The sequence below is a fragment of the Neltuma alba genome, unplaced genomic scaffold, assembly GCF_004799145.2.
Source record: "Neltuma alba isolate B1F8T4 unplaced genomic scaffold, ASM479914v2 tig00012917_pilon, whole genome shotgun sequence".
In the NCBI taxonomy this organism is placed as follows: Eukaryota; Viridiplantae; Streptophyta; class Magnoliopsida; order Fabales; family Fabaceae; genus Neltuma; species Neltuma alba.
The window spans coordinates 65,989-84,435 of record NW_021637284.1 but is presented as its reverse complement, the minus strand read 5'-3'; the positions used below and the strand labels follow the sequence as shown (position 1 = coordinate 84,435).

The following is an 18,447-nucleotide window of genomic DNA, read 5'->3' as shown; positions in this document are numbered from 1 at the left end:
TTTCTCAGATGTTGTTGAATCCGAAGACAGCGAAACAAAACTCCTCACCCACCCCTTTTCTTTATTTTCTATTTGTTTTCTTCCTGCGATACACATATGCATAATCCATTGTGGTCCTCTTGAGTTTAACTACTCAACCCTTCTCTTGCTTTATGGTTTGGCATAGGGTGGCTTATATGCGTATCTGCTTTATGGTATTTATTTTGGGCCATTTGGGTCAGCGATTACTTAATGATGTGATTTCTGGTGTGTGTGAACTGATTTTTAGTGCCTTTGTTCAGAAGTAACCTTTGGAATAGTAAAATATGGTGGGACGACCTTAGGACGTTTGAACTTTTATATTACTTATGGAAATCAGATTAGATAAACATCAATATCTAGAATATTTTTTTATACATGTAAACAGAGATTCGTAAAATGAGAATCACATTGTGGAATTAGCAAAATAATATCAAAGTCACATCCATCACGGGATTTTATTCATTCCTTTTATTTATCAAACACAACACAGGTCATGTAAGACTTCTCTTCTGTTCACTGCAACACGTGATGCTTTGGTTCATATGATCCATATTTGCTGGTTGGGAGGGAGTGTGCGAATTAATGAGTTGTGACCTGGAAAACTGATAGGAAAGGTAATGTCATGAGGAGTGAAAAATGGTATATGGCCGATTTCCTTCCCATTTAGACCGTGGCACGTGATTTATGGATAATGTCAGAACCAGACCACTATAAGCAAGGCAAGAGTCTCAACTAACTTCTTACCATTTATAACTGAAAAGCTCAAAACTGAAATCAATATACCATGCAAATGGCCGTGGAAGGAGTAAGCCATGAAATAGTTATATTTGTCGATCATGAATTATTATTGGCTCTGAGGTTTATGGACAGGCCGAGGAAGGTTAATGTAATTGTACATGAAAAATCATGTGATATAATATAGAGAAACACAGAATGACAGAAGACGATGCTAATTAATATAAACTTGTAGAACGACAGAAAATTACGAAATGATGGCTTTTTGAATGCGGAGTAAACGACAAATCCAACTGCGTTTTTCTTGAGGGTTATCTTCCAAAATGAGTTTAGCCATATACTCCTCCGGTCTTTAATATAGGACCCAATTGTTGAGTTGGTTTTGGTCCTAAATATAAGACCCTATAGATACAACCATAGTCATGGTATTTTAGAAAAAAACATGTCATTTCTTATAATTAACTAACTTACCTAACTTCCCTAATCTAATCAAATTAGTTAAATGGGTCTTATATTAAGGACCGGAGGAGTATGATTTAGGCTGTTGGTTTGTCTAAAATCCTAGGGCAAATAATGAGTTTGCTTTTGTTGGAGCCTGAGGGGCAAATAATGAAGGTTTTTTTTGGGGGGGGGGTTTCACAAATAATGAAGTTAATGATCCGAATGCACGGAAGTGGAGGTGTTAATGAAGTTAGGGCTCAACCAGGAGGCCCAACTCACAGGCCACCTATGTTTGGACATACGAGAATGGTTTCGACCTGCTGGGCACCGCATGCAGCTTTATTCATTCAAAATGGGACCAACGTCACAATTGTGCCCCCACCAAGGCCCAAGTGTAAACACACAATAGACGCAGCTTCCTTGGAGGGCATGACTACTAAACAAATACATGTACATATATAAAGAAAGCAGGGGGAAGAAAACTTGTGAAAAGGACCAAATATACCCAAGTATATAGCGGAAGATGATTTTTTGTTTTTTGGAATTTTGGCGGAAAAAGATTTGAAAACATATGATAGCTTCTTTCTTCAATTCTGTGTTCATTTTTAGCATTAGATATTTTAACCAGGAAGCGAAGTTGACTGGATTGCTGAGGAAATGTCTGTTAAAATTCGTCATCATACAGTAATACTACTTCCGATCCTAATTATAAGAGCTAGTTGACTAATTTCAGGAGATTAAGAAAAAAAGTTAAATTAGTTATTTGTAATAAATAGGTGTTTTCTTTCCTAAAATATCCTTGCTAATTAAGTGTGTTGGCTAGAATTATCATTGTTAGAAGGACTACCTTGAAAAAAAATATATAAATATAAAAGACAAAATAGATTGGGGTTTTATATTTAGGACCAAAATAAAGGCAAACAAAATCTTATATTAAGGACCGGAAGTAGTAACTAATAATAATGTTAACAGCTACTACAATAACAACTTTCCTTGGGTCGAGATTAGTCAATAATTTTAATGTGTTTATTATAAGTTTCAAATAATTAATTCATAGATAATAAACTAGTAATTAAAATTAGTTAAAAATAATAAATATATTTAAAATATATATTTTTTAAAATATATCTTTATAATAAATGAGAAAAAAGATGAAAGAGAATACATAAAAAATGTGATAAGAGGGTATAACAAAAGGAAGAAATAAATAATTAAAAAAATAAAAAAATGCATTAAATGTCTAGAAAATCTCGAAATGAAACTTATAAAATAAACATTATTTTTTAAAATTTGAAGTTTATAAACAGATCACATAAAATGCAGAAATTTACTGCGTTGGGCGCGATCAAAACATTAAAAAAAAAAAAAGTCTCCTGGTACGGTGTAACTTAGACCGAGACAACATAAACAAATGCAATCACAAAAAAAGCGGACCTTGCGAGGTTTTCAAACATGGAATGATGATTTGTTTATGTATTTGGCCAGAAACCATTGAATAATTAGTGTTTGTGCCGTGACTTTAGTACTTTGCTAAGCCGGTCTGTTAGTAAAATCGCTGTAGTTTGTGGAGGTCTCCTCACTTTCCACTCCAATCGACGCGTGGAAACTGACGGGGTCACTTGCTTCTAGAAGGCGTCACTCCCTCATAGTACTAGTAATTTCCCCCTTCCTCTCGTTTTTTCCCGCATGTCGTATAGCTGCGGTTAGAGGAACTAGGCATCAAAATGCTAGTTGTCGTATAGGTTTGGCATCCTCGTTCGTGTAGGGCCCGCACGGGAGTTACTAGGACGCGGTTTGCTTGTCCGAATGATCAGGGCCTGAGTGCTAGAGGCCCCTTCGACTTCGTGTATCTCCTCAAAAAGTGTGAAATTGTGAAATCCAGTACTGGTAAGCTCCCCAAATTCAAACCTTCACCTCCTCCTGGTAATCATTTCTCCACTTGTTAGGTCAAGTACAACTGACGTTACGCTTTTGAATTCAGCAGACACAGCTCATTGCTAATTATTAGTCCTGAATTGCAATTTAACCAACTTCGATCGGTAGTGTACTCTAAATTTGAATTCGGCTGGCATTTTCCCAAGTCTCGCCACTCCCACTGCCCTCCGAGTGGAATTTCTGGCTCGTGATGGGCAAAGGAGGAGGTTGCGTTCCCAGCAAGAAGAATGCACGCGACGCCGCCGGAGGATCCAGCAATAATGCGCCTATCGCTATTGAGGAGAGCGCTCACGCTGATAACCCTGCAGGTTCGCAGATTCAAGGAACGGCATCGCAGCCTGCTGCCAAGTTGAAGATTTTCATAGTGTTCTATTCCATGTATGGGCATGTTGAGGCATTGGCTCGGGGATGAAGAAGGGTGTGGATGGGGGGGGTGGAAGGAGTTGAAGGAGTTTTGTACAGGGTGGCGGAGATATTGCCCGACGGAGGTGTTGGAGGAGAGTGAGGGCGCGCGCCAAGAGCGATATAGAATCCCGGAAATAACGGCGGCTGAGTTGGCGGAGGCCGATGGGATTTTGTTCGTGGTTCCCAACGAGATATGGGTGGGTGCATGGCTGCGCAAATGAAGGCATTCTTCGATTCGACTGGGCAATTGTGGAAGGGACAAAAAAACTTGCAGGGAGCCCGCTGGGTTTTTTGTCAGTACTGGCACTCAGGGCGGCGGTCAAGAAACTACCGCGTGAGTACTGCTATTTGTTTGTAATTCCACCTGAAATTGAAATTTTTTGTGTATTGTCTAGTAGTTATGTACTTGTCAAAACTTAATGATGCGAACACAAAAAGGGAGAATTTTAATTTGCTAATTGATGCCACTTTGGATCTAGACAGACATTAATATTCCTGACTCTCTGCTCTGTCCAGGATTGTTAGTGTGACTGATTCATGATATAGTATAAGAATATAACTATAGAATGCAAATCTAATGTAAGAATATTAAATATCTGGGAACAAAAGAATTTGAAATTATGTTTACCCATAATTTGAAGTGTAATGTCATTTATGGGTGTAGTATTGACGTATAATTTAACGGGACAACATGCCATGTCTAATATTAGTTTTTCATATATGTAAATTTTTATTGTTTTCATCTCCTGTTTTGACAGTTCTTAAATTTTTAAACGCAACATTTATTTACCTGTGGCTGAATCCATGATTAGTATGAACAACGATTCTATTGCTAATTAAGAAGTATAAACTCTGGGAACAAAAGAATTTGAAATTAATGTTTACCCATAATTTGAAGTGTAATGTCATTTATGGGTGTAGTATTGACGTATAATTTAACGGGACAACATGCCATGTCTAATATTTTTTCATATATGTAAATTTTTATTGTTTTCATCTCCTGTTTTGACAGTTCTTAAATTTTAAACGCAACATTCTTTTAAGAAACAAACGAAGAGTTCACAACCTGTTGACAATTCATGCATGAAAACAGTTGCATTCCTATCCGATCTACTGGGAATGTTTCAAGCTCAATGTTCGTATTTGTCATTCAGCGTGGCGTTCAGTTGTTCTGCATTAGTTTAACTTTCCTATTCAACGGGAGAGATCTTGTTTTAAAATTTAGGAGGAGATTTCTTTTAATGCTTTTTTGGTCTATTATTCTCCGCATCATGAGGGGAATAAATAAGAGTAGGGAGAAAACAGCTCCGACGTGTTATCAAGGATGGTTTTCATTGAGCTTGAGACAGTAATATGCATTAATTCTGAAGGACCAATTCCATCGCGGTTGATATGTTTAGGTTTCTTCTGAAAAGAAGAACGTACCTGGTAAAAGTACAAATTTTCCTCTGTTGCTGATATACTTCTGCCAACTATTGTAAAACAATTTTAGCTCTTCAGAGGACGGAATCAATTACCAATTCTGGCAAAGATTCCAACCAAATCGGATAGTGACATTTAATGTCGGAAATCAGAAAAGAGGTTCTTAGAAAGTTGTTGCTTGCAGGGATAGAATGCTAATGATTCTGGGGTTTTGTTGCAGTTGGACAGCAATCACCCAGCTAGCGCACCACGGAATGCTGTTTGTTCCTATTGGATACACATTTGGAACAGGAATGTTCAAGATGGACTCCGCCAGAGGGGGCTCTCCATATGGTGCAGGTGCGTTTGCTGGCGATGGCACCAGAGAGCCAAGTGAAACAGAGCTCGCACTTGCAGAGCATCAAGGCAAGTATATGGCCGTAGTAGTCAGGAGGCTCGCCCGCTCTTAAGACTGTTCTCCAATAATCATATAGGAGAGAGAGTAAAGGAATTAAATTATGTTTAAAGTGTTTTTAAAAATATATATCAATTATTTAATTCAACTAATATTCTTAATTTATTCAAATTAACTAATTAATTTTTATATTAAATAGCGAAGAAGTACTAATATTAGTTCTTTTTAAGTTACGCTTCTTGTTGTGCCTCTTCTGTTGCGTGGGTGTCTTTTCCTCGCTATCAGCTTACGTTTTGGTGTAATGAAGTTGCTCATTTCTTTAGAAGACTTTCCGGAACTCGTTGATAATGACATCAAACTGATGGTTGAAATTATGTGATTTGCATTGAAAATTTATAAGCGCGGAATACAAACAAAAACCGATCTAAATAATTGAAGGATATCGATCATCTTAGTACTGAATTTATGTCATTAAACATTAGAACTGGACCGAACAATGAAATGCCATTAAAATATAAAATTTAGAAATTCTACTCACCCATAGATTTTTTTTTTTGGCCAAAAAACAAGTCCATTTTATTAATCACCATAGACTTGTACTTATTTAATATACAAATAAACGCAGAATAATTTATCAATGTATAAATAATATATGGGATAAAATAATAGTTTATAGGACCTTTTTAATTGAAATACATTGATTTTGAATAGAACTGTAATTAGAAGAGTCAAATTTAAATTTAAATAAAGAAATAGTTATGAGAGATCGAAATAATAGTTAAAAAAATAAAAGTAAAGAAGGGTTAGGGACTTAGCATAACTCACCAGACTTCTTAAAAGTTAATTGATTGATTAGAGAGCCAATCTTGCCAATTTTTAACTTTTGATATATATATATATATATATATGTATATAGATAATTAAGGTCTCATCCTATGAGTCAGATTTATGAATTTTTTTCTCTCAGCACCGCGGCAGCAGGCAACCGAACCTGCAACCTCTTAGCCCGGAAGCATTAAACCGGGGGTCTAAACAAAGAGCACCGGATTTGCCGATGAACTTTGCTATGGTTTCCGACTTACCCCTGTAAGTAGAGCCAGAAAAACAGACCAGTCCGTTTAGGTCTTGAAATTATGGGGACTGGGTTTAAAATTTTTCTTTTCAAATGGAAAATAGACCCCGAAGGGCTGGTTCTGGAGGGCTGAAGGTTTAAAAGGACTAGCCCTTAAGGGCCGAGGGCCGGCCCGTTTAAGCTCTTTTATATTCCTCCGATCCTTATTATAAGACCCAATTTGACTTTTTATTTGGTCCTAATTATAAGACTCCAATCCATTTTATCTCTTATATTTATGCATTTTTTTTCCAAGATAATCCTTCTAATAGTGATAGTTTTAGCCAATATACTTAATTAGCAAGGATATTTTAGGAATGACAATACTTATTTATTATAAATAACCAACTTAACTTACTTCCTTAATCTCCTCAAATAAGTCAATTGGGTCTTATAATTAGAACCGGAGGAGTATATTTTTTAAAATTGCAAAATTTAAAAGTAAAATTCTTATTAAAAAAAACTTGATATTTTTGTTACGAAAGAAAAGCATACTTATAAAGAAGAGTAATTGATTATAATAACGATGAAGTTTCAAAAGATTAATGATAATGCTTATTTATTGCATAATTGCATTATAGATAAAACTTTGGAATGGATGTTATTATTTTGTTAACGAATGTTTTAGATATTCTTGGATGTTGATGGATATTTATATATAATGATATTTTGTATTTGAGACTTAATTTTATTTATATTTATATCTTTTATTAACAATTTTATTAGTTTATTTTCATTTTTATTAAAAAATATGAGAAATATAAAAAATAGTATTTTTTTTAAAATGAGTCAAAAGCCTGCAGGCCGGCCCTTGCCCGTTAGCTTAAGGGCCGGACCTAACAAATTGGGATATTTTTAAAATTTCAGTCATGAAAGGCTGGTCTTGATTCCCACTTCTACCTGTAAGCCACTTCACTTCATATGGGAAATGAAAATAGCGATGTTAGTAACAAAAAAATCACAACGGAAAACTTTTAACCAAATAAAAAGAGAAGAAACAATTTCATGCTTATGTCAAATATTCATCTTTTTAGATTTGTATCGTTCATAACAAAACTTAATAAAGTAAATGTTTGATAATTTAATATTTTCATTTTGAAATATGTAGAATATAAAAAGTTTAAAATGTATCTGGCATTCCAAATTATTTTTTTAGATGCATGAATGTACATCTAGTACCTCAAAGTATTTTTTAGGTGTGTTTAGCACTATGAAGTTTTTTTTTTTTTACATTAGTACTGGATGCATAAAAAAGTATTTTTGGGTGCTGAACACACCTAAAAAAAATATTTTAGGGCCAAAAAATACTTCACGGTAAAAAAATATTTTAAAGTGTTGGATGCACCTGAGAAAATAAAATCTTAATTAGCTGGCTAAAAAAATAGAGTTTTATTTTTTATTTTTTGCCATACAAAGTTTTCAATATAAGAAATTATAAGAAAGCATAAATTAAAGAAAACTAAAATTCCTCGGAATTAAATCTTTAGATTTCAATAGAACCAGATCCTCTCAGTATCATTTTTCTTAGAATCCCTTAGCGTCCTAAAATCTGTCCGTTCAAATAATCTAAAAGCTCACAATTTGCCATGTCATCAGGTTATTAAAAATGAATTTGGCTGTGAACCAAGTCTCAGTCGCTACTCTCCTCCGGCCCTACCAACGTCTCTTGAAGATGGATTTCCGCGCTGTGCTCTTGATGAATCGTATGAGCTATTATTCACAGATTATATCCTCATTCACGTCATCAATCTATATAATGCTGAGCAGATCATGATGTTGTACAAGTCGTCGGAGTACGCACATCGCAGCCAGATCACGGAGAAGACCGAGGCATGGAGCTTTAGCGTCGTGATTTTGGAGATCTTAACGTGAAATTTTTTTATGAACTATTTGACTCAAAAGCATGACCCTAGTTCAAATCAGAGTGAGTTGGGTGAATAGAATGACAACAGAGAGGCGTACAAGTTGAAGTGTTTCATGTTGAAATGGAGGGATTGAAACTAGTAAGCGCAAATCGATGAAGCTTATTGAAAATTGGGCTGAGCTATTGTGAGAAAAATTGATACGGAGAAAGCTCTTGACAAGATTGAAGGGGGAAGGATGAGAATGGTGGAGGTTTTTCTTTGATTGTTAGCGGCGAACAGATACTTTTCAAGTTATATGATTAATGTTTTCAGATTTCTTGAGATTAAGAAGTTGGATAAGGGGGTGTTTGGATGAAATCTAACCATGGTTTAGAAAATAGCTTCTGGAAAATAGATTATAAGGAGAATAGATTCTGAAAAAAATAGATTTTCTGAAAAAGTAATTCTAATAAAATGAGAGTGTTTGGATAGTTGTTGTCAGAAATACTTTTCATATGTACAAATTACTAAAAAAAGCATACAAATATGATAATTATATAAAAGATATATTTTATAATATATTTTAATTTGAATGAATAAAATTGTTAATAATATATTTTTTTACCAAGATAATTAATAATATATAAGAAAATATAATTAATAAATAATTAATATGTGTATATATATTTATAAAAAAAGATTAAATATGTTTATAGAGAAATAAATTAAAAAGTGCTGTAATAATTAAGATGTTGCATTGATATGGAGCATTTATAATAAGTTTTTTTTTAAAACTACATATTACCAGTTTGGTCGAAGCTTTCCTTAATAAAAGTTTAAGACCTTGTCTACATATTAACTCTTCAATTAGGTTTTACATTAATGACCGGAATAATAATCTTACATTTAAGACCAATATTAACTTTTCAATTAGATCCTACATTAAAGATCGGAATAATAAATTTGTTAATTTTTTTTGCCAACATAATAAACAATGTATAAAAACATATATTAATTACTATATCTAGTTCTAAATGTAAGAACTTGTTAACTAATTTAAGTAGATTACAAAAATAAGTTAAGTTAGTTATTTGTAATAAATAGGTGTTGCCTTTCCTACAATATTCCTATTAATCAAGTTTATTGGTTATAACTTGAAAAATAATAGACAAATATGAGAAATAAAGTAGATTGGGGTTTCATATTTAGGACCAAATAAAAATCAAATGAGGTCTTATATTAAAGGCAAGATGTAGTAATTGTTAATATGTGTGTATGTAATTATAAAATATAAGATTATGCTTTTAGAAAAATAAATAATTGTTTTCAACAAAAAAAAATACTGTGGGGGTGGGGGGAGAACCGCTCAAAAAGCAATATTTTTTTGCTTATCACAAAACCTCGGTTTTGACAGGCAAACCATGGTTTTATTATAAAACCATGGTTTCAAAAAATTGATGGGTGTTTGGGTATTTTTTTTTCCAAACCATGGTTTGGGCAATCACCCAAACCCCCCCAAGTTGGTGAAATTCAACTCTGTTATGAAGATGAGAGGGAGGATGAAAGGTTGAAGACTGCCTTGTTGGGGTACTGGGACGTTAGATAGGAATCCGAAGATGTAAAATAGATAATAATTATATTTTAAAATCAAGCACAGGAAACATAGAAAATAAAAGGATAAAAAATATGATTTTCTTATTTTTTATGTCCGGGATTACATCCTAGATCATTAAATAGGAATCCAAAGATGAAAAAAGAAACAAAGAATATCACTACCGTGTGAACAAAGAATTTAGAGTAAGCATTACATAATGTCCAAGATCATTAAAAAAAGAAAGAGAAATTCTCCTATACTACACATGAGGATTCACATTGTAAAACTTATTTTGTCTTAAGAATTAAAATTATTAAAATTTGAATCTTTTTTTCGAATAAATTATGAATGTTTCTAAAACAGTTTTCAAATTAAAGTGTTATTGAAAACTTACAGCAGCTTGCCAAACAAAAGCTAAGAAAAAAAAGCGTACTAAGAAAAGAATATTTGCATTTTGTGATGGCCTGTTGATGACGTGGTGAACTGTGAGCTTTTAGATCATTTGGATGGGCAGGATTTCAAGACGCTGAGGGATTCTGAGAAAAATGATACTGAGAGGATCTGATTTTGATTTCACCTCGTACACATGATCCGACACGTCCTCATGTCATGCTCAGCGAATCGTTGCGCAGGGTATTCTCATCCTCCAAATGGTGTCGTTTGGTAGATGTAGCCTCTTCTCTCTTTTTTAAAACAATTTTTATTTTTGTTTTAGTTTAAGCTACGCTGAAGGGGTGTTTAGAGAGTCTAATAAACATTTTTTAGAAGAACTTTTTCACAAATCGAGATAACTTTTTTCACATATTTACTTCGTATACCGTAAAAGTATTTTTGAAACCATGATTTTGATTTTACCCAAACATCCTTTTAGTCTGCTAAAAAACGGCTCCTAATATTTTGAATTAATTAATTTTTAATATATTTAGTGTCTTAAAATATTTTTATAGTAGAATCTAATATCTCAAATTAATTAATATTTAGTACGTTTAGTTTCTTGAAATATTTTTCAGTAACATCTAATATCTCAATTAATTAATTATTTTTCCAATAACACCTATAATTATAAATTAATTATTTTTTAGTATAGTTAGTATCCTAAAATATTTTATAGTAGGACACAGTATTCTAAGTTAATTGATTTTTAGTGTATCTAGCATTTTGAAGTGTTTTTCAGTAACAACCGATATCTTAAATTAATTATTTTTTTACTTTATCTACAATCATAAATTATTTTTTTACAGAACCCAGTATTATAAATTAATTTTTAATTTATTCAACACCTTAAAACATTTTTCTAATAACACTCACTAGTTGAAAAAACTACTCTAATAACTAAGTGTTATTGAAATAAATTCTAAAGTGTTAAATACAAGTTAACTCAAATAAATAATAATAATAATAAAATAATAATAATAAAATTTTCAAAAAAAGCGGAAGTGGTTTCAGGGTTTAGGGATGCGCATTTCCTACTCATCGAATTCCACATAATCCTGAGCAAGAAATCCGATGAGGACAGGCAGGAGGATAACATTTTCGAAGGAATCTAATCTGATCGGGAAATCGATTCGGGGGTGTTAGAATAATTTTAACGAAGTACTCTAAGTATTTTTTGATTCCAAACACCCCTGGTGGTTTTTAAAGGAATCTCATCCTGCCTGATGTGAAAGCATTTTTAATAGTGATTTTTGTTGATTCCAAGCACCTCCAGTAGCGTGTGCATTCCTCCCTTCGATTTTGGCTGTGTATATAAAAGGAGGATTCTATCACTTATCACTCCCAAACTGAGAGTAATTGCAAAACTTATTACAGAAATGGCGGACACCCTCTCTGCCTTGAGGTCTCTAATGGCTTCCCACTCTCCGCCGCTTGATGCCTTGGTCGTACCCTCCGAAGATTATCACCAGGTTCCTCTTCGATCCTATCCATCACTGCTTACAAATTGCCTGCACTTCGTCAGATTGTTTAATTGGCGATATCAATATATTATAATCGTTATTTCTTCCGTGACTTACCCGATTGATGGTCAATATGATTCAAATCTCTTTCTTTCCGATACGTTGATCGCAGAGTGAATATGTATCTGCACGAGACAAAAGGCGCGAATTCGTCTCCGGATTTACTGGAAGTGCTGGTATATTTCAACATGATTAATTGCTTGTTGCATCTTAGTTTTAGTTGTACATGTATGCCCCCTTACCATCGTCGCGTCCTTCCTTTTTGAATTTTTCACGTATGGCATGTTGTTAAACTAGCTTGTTTGGCCTTGTTCTTTATCATTAATATTATTGTGGTTCATATTTCAAAAGAACTCATCTTCCCTAGCGAGCTGATCGTTCTCCATATGGTTGGTTTCTGGGGCTGGGTGATTTCATTGCGCGGTTTCAACGTAGTCTTTGTACCTGGTAAATAGTGATGAGTATCATTTCCTTGAGGAAAGTTATATAACAATTTTTTTTTTTATTCTGGTGGCTGCGAAGGATCAGTTCCTGATGTAAGATGGACTGTGACTGAAGTCTTCAACCGGTTGTTTGCCATGCAATATTGTTGTGTATTTTGGATCTGACAAAGTCAGCTACGTGCTTTTTTCCGTTGCTTCTAAGTTTTTTGAATTTTCGTCTAAACTTAAATTCAGGGCTGGCACTCGTTACAAAGAAAGAAGCACTGCTGTGGACCGATGGACGGTATTTTCTGCAGGCAGCGCAAGAACTTAGTGATCAGTGGAAGCTAATGCGTATTGGTGAAGATCCTGCTGTAGATATCTGGATGGCTGATGTTAGTTACAATTTTCTGCAAAATAGCTCGTAAATGTATACTATTATGTCTCATAATCATACTAATGGGTCGTTTCCATATCTTATTCCTAGAACCTGCCGAAAGATGCGTCCATTGGGGTTGACCCTTGGTGCATTTCAATTGATACAGCCCAAAGATGGGAGCGAGCTTTTGCAGCAAAACAGCAGAAGCTGGTTCAAACTACAAAAAATTTGGTAGATGAAGTATGGATTAACCGACCACCTGCAGAGGTTAATGCTGTTATGGTACACCCACTGGAATTTGCAGGTCGTTCTGTTGCAGATAAGTTGAAATTTTTGAGAGAAAAGCTCGTGGTTGAAAAAGCTCGTGGTATAATTTTCACTGTACTTGATGAGGTTAGTATATCCTTTCATTAACTCTTTTCGCTTTGTTTCTTTTCTTTTTTTCAAGTTATCTGAGCTTGAGGGTCCCCCCCCCCCCCAACCCTTTTCCCTGTCCTTGGCTTCCTTAAGATTGCAATCTTGGGATTTTCTTTTAAATGTTTGATAACTTGGCTGCCATCCAGGTTGCATGGTTGTACAACATTCGTGGGAGTGATGTGGCATACTGCCCCGTAGTTCATGCATTTGCTATTGTGACATCCAATTCAGCTTTCTTTTATGTGGACAAGCAAAAGGTGTCTGCTGAGGTTGGTTTGAGTCATGTGAATCTACATATTATGCATTTCTAATCAGTGAGTAATGTTGTGTTCACTATGGAAGTATAGAAAGATGCTATCCCGTTGCTATTGTTTTGAGTTACTATGGCCAGTATTTTTTTTTGCCCTTATTGGACATTAGAATAATCAGAGGGTCTCCTTTGTTGAGTTAGAGATTAGGATGTTATCTTCTGTTTCTGTTTTTCTTTTGAGAAGGATTTCCTTTCCTTTGTTTTTGTACCTCTGTGTAGCAGTAATTTCTTTCATCTAAAGAAAATCCTACTTGTCTGAGTGAGAATATTATCTGGGAGAATTGTTACATTGTAAATAGCCCTGTGGCCATATGCATATCCATAGAAGAGTTTGCCACTGTGACATTTAGTCAGAAATTATTTAGCTGTGGGAATTGTGAGGGTGCTATCCATGATATGTTTTTTTTCCTGGTTTATTGTCTAAGTAAAGTTTTCTGTGTGGGGAAGGGGGGAGTTTAAAACACCAAATGTGCTAACAATGGTGAGTTCTTTTCCTCTGTGTTGCTGATAAATGACCAAGTTAAAAGATAAATTCAGGTCCTGAATGTTATTATTTAGACGAACCAACATATCTCGTATTGTGGGAAGGCTTAATAAGTTCTGTGTTTCTTTTAACATTTCTGTACAGGTGAAAACTCATTTAGAAGTTAATGGAATTGAAATTAGAGATTACACGGCAGTGAGTTCCGATGTGGCATTGCTTGCAGTAGATGAGCTTGATGCTGTGTCTACTGTTAGAGGAACTTCAACTGAACTTACAGAGGAAGCGAGCAAAACCCTCAGTGAGACTGGCGTAAGAGTAAATGGTAGTTCTCAAGCAGATGGTTGTAATGACCTCATATGGGCTGATCCGGGTTCATGTTGCTATGCACTGTATTCAAAATTGAACTCTGATAAGGTTCACTTGCAGCAATCACCTGTGGCCTTGGCAAAAGCTTTAAAGGTTGTGTATATTTATTCAACTAATAAAAGGTCATATATTGTTGGTTCAACACGGCTGTTGGTGATTGGCCAGGACAAAAGGCATTGCTATTGGTTTGTTATTAAACAAACCTTGTATGAGAAACTAAGAAGCTGGTAGTGATGTCCCTTTAAGTTAACCGGCATAATACCACTTAAGTTAGTACTTTTAATTGGCTTCGGTCACTAAAAGACTTATGTTAAGGGGAAGTATGCTGTTGCAACTTCTATCATAATGTCATGTTGAGTGTACCGGTTTTTTATTTCTCCTGTGACAGATATACACGAAGAGTCATTCTTCTTAGTCCTGAGTTGATCTGACGGGCTGATCAGCTCTTTTAGAAGTCTTGCAAAGGACCTTGATTTGGAAATTGCTTTTGATTATTTTGTTGAGTGACTCTTATTTTATATTTCTCCAATATCTGTAGAATCAAGTGGAGTTGGAAGGTTTAAGAAAGGCACATATTCGGGACGGTGCAGCTGTTGTCCAATATCTTGTCTGGTTGGATGAGAAGGTTAATTTCTCTGAACATGGATTATTCTTTGGAAGTGGACATCCATATTTTTTAATCTCGCTCTCTACTTTTAGTATGCTTTTCTTAGGTTGAAGTACCAGATTTAAACATCAGCACATATGCCTGTTCTAATTTGCAGATGAAGGATAACTATGGCGCATCTGGTTACTTTGTGGAGGGTCATGAAGTGAACAAGGAAAAACATCTGTAAGTGTCTTCCGATCTTATGACTATAACATTGGAACCTTGTATTGATCACGGAAAACTTGACCAATTACTTTTACTTTCAGTTAACATGGAAAGTCATGAAATGAGTTCCCCACTTTTTAGTCTTATAGAAAATGAATCTCCCTGACCTGTCAAGAGGGTGACATTTCTAAATGGTTATTTAAACCGTTTCAGGATATTTCCCAGTGTGGTTAGCTCCTGTTGCATCACATCATTAGAATTTTTGAATCTCATGCTGTGCAGGAAGTCCTTGAAGCTGACTGAAGTGACTGCAAGCGACAAACTTGAGGGTTTTCGGGCATCAAAAGAGGTGCGTTCAATTTATCAATTAAATGCTATATTGTAATGTTTAAAGTGCATAATACGTGATTAAACATTTTGAAGCAGGGTGGGTTCGCCTGTACAGTGAGTAGGTTATATTTTATTGACTAAAATAACAGAAACATGATCATATGCATTTCCATTCCTTGTTTATATCATATGATTCTGAGTAGAATTTCTTAAGATAGGGGAGAATGGTTACGTGTTATGACATGGATCAGAAAGGTGACATCTGGTTCCTGGAGTTCTGACTCAAATAAGCACATTTATCTTGGCTTTGATACATGTTCAATCTGGCAGTTTTCTTTTTGCAATGGACTCTGGTGTGGTAGAGGTTAGGTAACTATTGTAATTTCTGTTCCTTTGGGAGTTAGTTATTCCTTGTCTATGTGTGTGTGTTAACTATCTCTTTCAAATTTAACTAGAAGTAAGTGTGGAGATTGCTATTGATGAGGTAGAGCTGAATTGCTGAAACTGTTTTCCTGGGTACATACATAAGTTTTTCATCTTTTGACATCATCAATAATATCCACAAGAAGTTGATCAGTAGTTAATAGCACTTGCTACTAAACAGTTCAGTTGATAGTGATGGATTGTGCGCACTCACCAACTTGTCTGGAGAAATATTGAACGAATGGATGCCCATTTTCCCTTCCTGTTATGGATCATGAGGATTGATACATTTATGGTAGTTCCTGCTTGGCCGAGGGCAATTGCATATTGCAACTCCATTTCTCGGTCATATTTCATAGCATGTGTCTAAGCGTAAAATATTAATATTAAAGGGAATGATAATAATGGGAGAAAAGGCGTAGGGTCCATTGCAATATATCTTTTTTCTTTCGGGGCAAATTGCAATGTATCATCTTAATACTTCTAGTTAGAATAAAAGAAAACTAACATTAAGCAAACAAATGCACCCTTTCGGTGAACTCAAAACTCCAGTTTTTGATAAATATATGTGTACCATTCTGTGTTCAATAAAGATTTTTTTTTTGTGGGGCCCCAGAATTTCAGAGGATTGAGTTTCCCAACTATTTCTTCAGTTGGACCAAATGCAGCCATCATCCATTATTGTCCACAGGCAGAAACATGTGCTGAGCTTGATCCAGACAAAATTTATCTTTTTGATTCTGGAGCCCAGGTTTGGCTACTATTCCTTATAAATTATTTATTTCGTGGGTGCGAAAGCATATTATGATTGTTAACTCTCCATTTTTCTTTTAAAGTATCTAGATGGAACAACTGATATAACACGAACAGTTCATTTTGGAAAACCTTCAACACATGAAAAAGCATGCTATACAGCAGTAAGTGCCTTTATATGCTGCCTCTGCAAATTAAATAGTCATGAAAATATAGTCTAATTCATTTGATTGCCAAATTCCTTAACTTTGTTGGATATATATGGAAATATGAAGTTATTTTTGGATACACCATTGCACCTTTTGTTTTTGGTTTGAAAGGCTTCAGACGCTTGATTTGCTGCATCTGGTGCAGGTCCTCAAGGGTCACATTGCTCTTGGGAATGCTACGTTTCCTAATGGGACAAATGGTATGCCCGTTTTTACCCTTATGTCAATTCTGCATTTGAGCTTGTTTTCATTTACATGCATTACTACTTTTCTTTTGTCAATACGTTTAGGTCATGCGCTTGATATTCTTGCCCGAGTTCCTCTGTGGAAAGATGGCCTTGATTATCGACATGGTACTGGGCATGGCATTGGGTCTTACCTGAATGTTCATGAAGGTGTTGGGACTGTTACTGTTTCCTTATTGTCTACAGCTTGAACTTGTTTTGCTTTCTTTAGCAGATAAGATTACATTGAGTTTTAATTCAATATCATATGGATTGAGCAGGACCACATTTAATCAGTTTTAGACCACAAGCCCGGAATGTGCCATTGCAAGCTTCAATGACTGTGACAGATGGTTAGTATAACATTGTCAAGCCCATGATATTAGAATTGCCACATCATCTCTCTTTCATCATTTCATCATTCTTCTATTGAATCATATCTCCTATTATTTTCTACTGCAAGTCGTTAGAAATTATTAGGACAAGTTTCTCCGTGATCGATTCTTAGCCACTGGTTAGGGAAGAGATGAATGTGTTTTATATTGTTGTGACGCATCTACATTTACTTCGATTCATAGGAGAGGATTTGGTGGTTTTCTAGATGCATGCTTTTCATGAACGCATGTTTCCCATTTAGACACTTACCCCTTTCATGGTTTTCATAGTTTCAGAATGAAAGTGCCCAAAAAAGTAAATACGCAAAGTTAGACTAGTCTATTTAAAAATTTCATGGTTATAATACAAATTTAGAGCCTGCCGTTAATTATTTCTGTTTGTGATAATTCTAGGTAGTGTTCAATCTATTTGTCAAGTCAAAGAAAAAAACATAATGCTTTGATTTAACTCTTTTCCTTATGGATTATGCTTTGGAATTGGAATTTTCAGAGCCTGGTTACTATGAAGATGGGAAGTTTGGGATAAGATTGGAGAATGTGCTTATTGTCAAAGAGGCTGATACAAAATTCAATTTTGGTGATAAAGGATATTTATCATTTGAACACATCACCTGGGTGAGTTCCTATTCTGTGTTACTTTATATTTTAGATTGATTTCTGAGTTTGGTATGAAGATATGGTATTTGTTCTGATGGGGTTGCTTCTATCCAAATCTCAGTTTTCTGAAGGCCCAGTATGGAGCTGATTTTAGGTCTAATTGTCATTGATTTGATTGTCTTACATTTCCTTTTGCTAGTTTCCTATTAATGTCTAGTTAATTTGCCGGTTCATGACAACTATTTCATAAGGGGCGTTACCGTGGTTCTGTTCTAGGTTCTACAAGCTACACTTTCCAGACCATAATATACGCTCCCTTCACCCTTTTATCCACTCGTTACTTGTTTGGTCTCTTCTCTAGTTTTTGCCGATCTTAGCTTTTGAACTTTGGTATATAGACTTCGAGATTTTCCTTTGCTGAAGTAAACTGCTCCTTCCTATCTAAAGATGCTAAAGTTACATGATGT

The 18,447-nt window shown here is 34.9% G+C and overlaps 1 protein-coding gene and 1 pseudogene across 3 annotated transcripts in view; both read left to right on the top strand.

The window, feature by feature from the left end:
* LOC114732506 (aminopeptidase P1) overlaps positions 1-18,447 on the top strand; it is a 28,214-nt gene that overhangs the window by 8,888 nt on the left and 879 nt on the right. The window contains exons 3-17 of one of the 3 annotated variants that reach the window (XM_028919783.1): positions 11,685-11,806; positions 11,970-12,033; positions 12,535-12,674; positions 12,767-13,051; positions 13,222-13,344; positions 14,014-14,328; positions 14,774-14,860; positions 15,000-15,067; positions 15,263-15,398; positions 16,419-16,553; positions 16,639-16,719; positions 16,910-16,964; positions 17,055-17,159; positions 17,270-17,341; positions 17,874-17,998. In XM_028919783.1, coding sequence (XP_028775616.1) covers positions 11,714-11,806; positions 11,970-12,033; positions 12,535-12,674; positions 12,767-13,051; positions 13,222-13,344; positions 14,014-14,328; positions 14,774-14,860; positions 15,000-15,067; positions 15,263-15,398; positions 16,419-16,553; positions 16,639-16,719; positions 16,910-16,964; positions 17,055-17,159; positions 17,270-17,341; positions 17,874-17,998 — 1,884 coding nt within the window. In that variant the 5' untranslated portion in view covers positions 11,685-11,713. Of the gene's footprint in view, positions 1-11,489; positions 11,807-11,969; positions 12,034-12,534; positions 12,675-12,766; positions 13,052-13,221; positions 13,345-14,013; positions 14,329-14,773; positions 14,861-14,999; positions 15,068-15,262; positions 15,399-16,418; positions 16,554-16,638; positions 16,720-16,909; positions 16,965-17,054; positions 17,160-17,269; positions 17,342-17,873; positions 17,999-18,447 lie in introns of those variants that run through there. The other 2 variants (XM_028919782.1, XM_028919784.1) reach the window with 2 other exon arrangements.
* LOC114732507 (probable NAD(P)H dehydrogenase (quinone) FQR1-like 2) lies at positions 3,001-5,412 on the top strand (annotated as a pseudogene).